At 45.8% G+C, this 6,000-nt stretch overlaps 1 protein-coding gene across 2 annotated transcripts in view; it reads right to left on the reverse strand.

Annotated features, from left to right (window-relative positions):
• PLG (plasminogen) overlaps positions 1–390 on the reverse strand; it is a 46,690-nt gene extending 46,300 nt beyond the window's left edge. The window contains exon 1 of one of the 2 annotated variants that reach the window (XM_043457206.1): positions 236–390. In XM_043457206.1, the coding sequence (XP_043313141.1) occupies positions 236–284 (49 nt within the window). In that variant the 5' untranslated portion in view covers positions 285–390. The remainder of the gene's footprint in view (positions 1–235) is intronic. The other variant, XM_043457207.1, reaches the window with a different exon arrangement.
• Between the last annotated feature and the right edge of the window lie 5,610 nt (positions 391–6,000).

Consider the following 6,000-nt stretch of genomic DNA (forward strand, 5'->3'; position numbering starts at 1 on the left):
TATACTGAAACCATCATTCATTATTTTCTCTGTCCACTTGTCTCCAGCATTCACATAAGGGAAACAAACCTTATTTCTTGAAGAATTCCTCCATCTTAGATGCTGAACTGGGAATCTGATGAATCAAAAGCTAAATTCAGCAAGTTGCCCATAAAACGATGATGGCTTTATTTTTAATATATTGCTAGGAAAAAAATTATTGATTCAAGTGAAAAAGCAAATCTTTAAGTCTTACCTGATTTCAGAAATAAGAGAAGTAGGAACACCACCTCCTTATGTTCCATTTTGGGACTGGCCAGCCGCGTCCCGAAAACAGTGTGTCCCAATCCCAAGATGTTATTGACTTACATGAGAGGAAACGCGCTTGCAAACAAAATAATCACACAGAGTTAATCATTCTCCTGGAGGCCCATGGCCACTGTGCTCTGAGGGATCAAACATTACCTGGACGGGAGGATCTTACAAAATGTTAACAGCGGAGTCTGCAATAGATGCTGGGAAGTGGTGGAGACTGCCCACCCCCACCCTGGCTGCCCCAGGCTGCTTCTGCCTCCCTGCACACCCACCCCCTGGCCCATCTTTTCCACTTTCTCTTCTTTCCTTCCCTCTTCCTTCTTTCGCTTTATTTTGGGTAAAACAAAACTTACAACAGTAGCTAACATGTGCTGAGAACTTTCCTATGCCAGACCTCCTGCATAGTTTCATTAAAATCTTCCAAACAGCAATACTGGGGCTTCCCTGGTGGTGCAGTGGTAGAGGGTCCACCTGTTACTGAGTCCAAGCTCGCTCTGCCAGCCGCACGACAGGCCAATGAATCCGAGAGGTGAGGGGCTGAGGCAAGGAAAGACTTTAATCAGGGGGGCCTGGCTGACTGAGAAGATGGCAGTTTATCACCTCAAAATAGCCGTCTTGGCAGGGCCTGGTTGCCAGGTTCTTTCGTGCATCAGATCCATAAAAGATGGGTCCATAAATGATGGATCACCCCCAGAGAGGTGAGGAAGCAAAGCAGAAAGACTTTTCAGTCCTTGCAAATGTCCCCTAGAATGGCAAGCCTCAAGCATGAGAATGCGTTCGTTTTACTTCCTCTGGTTCAGTTCAGTCGCTCAGTCGTGTCTGACTCTTTGTGACCCCATGGACTGCAGCCCTCTAGGCTTCCCTGTCCATCACCAACTCCTGGAGCTTGCTCAAGCTCATGTCCATCGAGTCGGTGATGCCATGCAACCCTCTCATCCTCCGTCGTCCCCTTCTTCTGTCTCTCACTTCCTTACAGTCCTTCACAGGTGGGCAGCTCAGGTTATCTCCCTGAGCAGGCCATTATGTATGTTTACAATAACAAAAGAAGGGTTAAAGTCACAGAAGCAGATCCAATGTAAATTTGAAATTAACCCTTCCTGGTTACATGTCTGCCAGTGCAGGAGACGTGGGTTCGATCCCTGGTCCGGGAAGATCCCACACATGCCACGGAGCAACTAAGCCAGCGCGCCACTACTGAGTCTGTGCTCCAGAGCCCGGGACTCACGACTGCTGAAGCCCATGGGCCCCAGAGCCCACGGGAAGCCACGGCAATGAGACGCCCATGCGCTGCCCCTGGAGAGTAGACCCCGCTTGCTGCAGCCAGAGAAAAACCTGCACAGCCAACAATAAACAAAAAAACTATATTAAAACCACAAGCAATATTACGATCGTCCCCACTTAAGGCGACAGGCTGAGCAAGTCTAACTTTCCAAGGTCACTTGGCTCACAAGGCATGAAGCCAATGGACACAGTCTATTGAAAGGCATAAATGTCCATTTTCTGCTCTTTTTCTGCTATGGATGGGGCGGTACGCCTTTTGCCCCCTTTCAACTCTTGTTAGCTGCACGAATATATTTGGTTCTACAACTGTTATTGTGTGAATGAGGTTGCCCTCCATGTCCTTCTGACTACGGATTCTTCATCACCTTCCCCATACAGCAGCACCGCAAGAACACGGGTAAACAAGAAGCGGAGTGTGGCTACTGCCCTCATTTCGTGCAGTGGAAAAAGAAGAGGAAAGAGGGATGGGTTGCTTAGGTGTAGATGGTGTATCTGGATATGAGGCTCCCATTACAGCTCGGTCCCACGGGGCTCAGCTTCACAGGCACAGGGCAGGCACAAAGAGAAGGACTCCCCTAGACCGTGCGTAGAAATCCCACACCGACTCTCTGGGAGGAACGCAGGACCATGCTTTTGCCCAAGACCGTAAAGACAATTAACTCCCCATCAGTCATTTTCTACTTGAAAGAATGGTAGAAGCTAAGGAAAGAGACAAAGAAAAAGATCATCTCAGTACAGTGTAGCAGGTCAAATAAATTCTGAGATGTGTATTATCATTGAGTTCAATTCATTAAGTATGTATTGACCACACAGTAGGTGTTAGATTCTTCTGTACTAAGTCGCTTCAGTTGTGTCTGACTCTGAGACCCTGTGGACCCTTCAGGCTCCTCTGTCCATGAGATTCTCCAGGCAAGAATACTGGAGAGGGTTGCCATGCCCTCCTCAAGGGGATCTTCCTGACCCAGGGATTGAACCCATGTCTCTTGTGTCTCCTGCAGTGGGAGGCAGGTTCTTTACCACTAGCGCCACCTTGGAAGGCCTAGATTCTTCTAGGATTGTGCAAATGGTCTCTATCTCTCTCCAAATCACAGTCTCTACCCTCCGCAGTCTACACCTAAAGGAACTCCAGGAAACTTTTGTACCCAAGATGTGTGAAGACCACTTCTACACCCAGGTGGTCATGAGGGGGTGGGGGAGCACTTAGGACACCAAATTAGAGAGAAGCTCTGCCCAGCATGGGGCCACAACCAAGATCCACTCAGGTTCTCATAGGAAGAGAAGAACTAGCTGCTTCCTCCCCTCCCGGCATTAAAGTGGCAAATTCCTCGAAAGTACCTTGAACACAAGGAAAGACCAAGTTCACAGGGGAGTGGGGTAGAAGCCCCTTTGTTCTCACTTGCACCCACCTGCTTGAGGTGGAAGTTGTGGCCAGGTGGCATCTGCCCAGGGCAGATGGCACGGACCTCACGCTGCCAACCTGATGTGGTACCTGTCTCCTTTCCCCACAGACTCCCCAGCTTCCTCCAGCCCTGGGTCAGCTCCTCTCAGCCCAGGCTCTGCCCTCTGGGAACTGTCATTGGAAGGCAGCTCATTTCTTTCTAAAATTATTTAAAAATTTATCTTATTGAAATATAGTTGATTTACAAACTTGTGTTAATTCTTACTCTACCGTGTCATTTGTTTATCATGAACATCTCTGCATTCCCCTCCCCCAAGACCATGTCATTTTAAAACAAAACAGCAGAACATTAATTCATCTATGAAGGGATTCCCTGGTGGCTCAGATGGTAAAGAATCTACCGGCAATGAAGGAGACCCAAGTTCAATACCTGGGTCGGAAAGATCTCCTGGAGAAGGAACTGGCAATCCACTCCATGGATTGGATTGGAGGAATCCACTGAAAAATCCATGGAAGGAGGAGACTGGGGGGCTACAGCCCATGGGCTCACAAAGAGTTAGCTACAACTGAGCAAATTCAGTTTCTTTCACTTTCATTAAGGGCTCAAAATATGCCTTCATCATTGCAAGGGTTCATCAGCTCAGTTCAGTCACTCAGTCACGTCCGACTCTTTGCAGCCCCATGGACTGCAGCACACCAGGCCTCCCTGTCCATCACCAACTCCTGGAGTTTACTCAAACTCATGTCCATTGAGTCAGTGATGCCATCCAACCATCTCATCCTCTGTTGTCCCCTTCTCCTCCCAGCAACAGGGTCTTTTCCAATGAGTCAGTTCTTTGCATGAGGTGGCCAAAGTATTGGAGTTTCAGCTTCAGCATCAGTCCTTCCAATGAACATTCAGGACTGAGCTCCTTTAGGATGGACTGGTTGGATCTCCTTGCAGTCCAAGGGACTCTCAAGAGTCTTCTCCAACACTTCAGTTCAAAAGCATCATTTCTTCAACACTCAACTTTCTTTATAGGCCAACTCTCACATCCATACATGACTACTGGGAAAACAATAGCTTTAACCAGATGGACCTTTGTTGACAAAGTAATGTCTCTGCCCTTTAATATGCTGTCTAGGTTGGTCATAACTTTTCTTCCAAGGAGCAAGTGTCTTTTAATTTCATGGCTGCAGTCACTATCTGCAGTGATTTTGGAGCCCAAAAAAATGAAGTCTGTCACTGTTTCCATTGTTTCCCCATCTATTTGTCATGAAGTGATGGGACCAGATACCATGATCTTAGTTTTCTGAACGTTGAGTAGTTTTAAGCCAACTTTTTCACTCTCCTCTTTCACTTTCATCAAGAGACTCACTTTCTGCCACAAGGGTGATATCATCTGCATATCTGAGGTTATTGATATTTCTCCTGGCAATCTTGACTCCAGCTTGTGCTTCTTCCAGCCCAGCGTTTCTCATGATGTACTCTCCATATAAGTTAAATAAGCAGGGTGACAATATATAGCCTTGACGTACTCCTTTCCTGATTTGGAACCAGTCTGTTGTTCCATGTCCAGTTCTAACTGTTGCTTCCTGACCTGCATACAGATTTCTCAGGATACAGGTCAGGTGGTCTGGTAGTCCTATCTCTTGAAGAATTTTCAACAGTTTGTTGTGATCCACATAGTCAAAGACTTTGGCACAGTCAATAAAGTAGAAGTAGATGTTTTTCTGGGACTCTCTTGCTTTTTCGATGATCCAATGGATGTTGGCAATTTGACCTCTGGTTCCTTTGCCTTTTCTAAATTCAGCTTAAACATCTGGAAGTTCATGCTTCATGTACTGTTGAAGCCTTTCTTGGAGAATTTTGAGCATTACTTTGCTAGCATGTGAGATGAGTGCAATTGTGCGGTAGTTTGAGCATTCTTTAGCATTGTCTTTCTTTGGGATTGGAATGAAAACTGACCTTTTCCAGTCCTGTGGCCACTGCTGAGTTTTCCAAATTTGCTGGCATATTGAGTGCAGCACTTTCACAGCATCATCTTTCAGGATTTGAAATAGCTCAACTGGAATTCCATCACCTCCACTAGCTTTGTTTGTAGTGATGCTTCCTGAGGCCCACTTGACTTCACATTCCAGGATGTCTGGCTCTAGGTAAGTGATCACACCATTGTGATTATCTGGGTCATGAAGATCTTTTTTGTACAGTTCTGTGTATTCTTGCCACCTCTTCTTAATATCTTCTGCTTCTGTTAGGTCCATATAATTTCTGTCCTTTATTGAGCCCATCTTTGCATGAAAGGTTCCCTTGGTATCTCTAATTTTCTTGACGAGATCTCTAGTCTTTCCCATTCTGTTGTTTTCCTCTATTTCTTTGCATTGATCACCGAGGAAGGCTTTTTTATCTCTCCTTGCTATTCTTTGAAACTGTGCATTCAGATGGTTATATCTTTCCTTTTCTCCTTTGCCTTTTGTTTCTCTTCTATTCACAGCTATTTGTAAGGCCTCCTCAGACAACCATTTTGCTTTTTTGCATTTCTTTTTCTTGGGGATGGTCTTGCAAGGGTTCATAGCAAGTTTATTTTTGCACTTGAGGCCAGTTTGCAGAGTGCTTTCACAGTGTAAGTTTATTAGGGTATATCGCCTAGGAATCATGTTATCATCCATCTGGAGGTGGGGGTCCTTTCTTTATTCGACCTTTTCCTCCCGTTTGCTGACTTTTGTTCCTCAGGCTCTGGGACCAGGAATGAGATGCTTATCAGCCCTGAGCCCTGGTAAAGAGATAGCAGAGCCGCTCAGCGAGCTTGGGAGTTAAAATGTAACCTGCCCAGGAGCACTTTCTAAGCAAGACCTGAGTGACCAATTCAGCGGTCAGCAAGGTGGTATTTCTTAATTGATTGTCCTTACGGAAACCAGCATGTTTATCCGTTTTGTTTTTTTTTTAAGTGTCTTCACCGGACATCTCTTCATTAGACTTGTTATGTGCTTGCGAAAAATATCAACAGAGAAGATAGTAACTCCCAGATAATTAACCAACCCACTCT

The sequence above is a fragment of the Cervus canadensis genome, chromosome 33 (assembly GCF_019320065.1).
Source record: "Cervus canadensis isolate Bull #8, Minnesota chromosome 33, ASM1932006v1, whole genome shotgun sequence".
Lineage (NCBI taxonomy): Eukaryota > Metazoa > Chordata > Mammalia > Artiodactyla > Cervidae > Cervus > Cervus canadensis.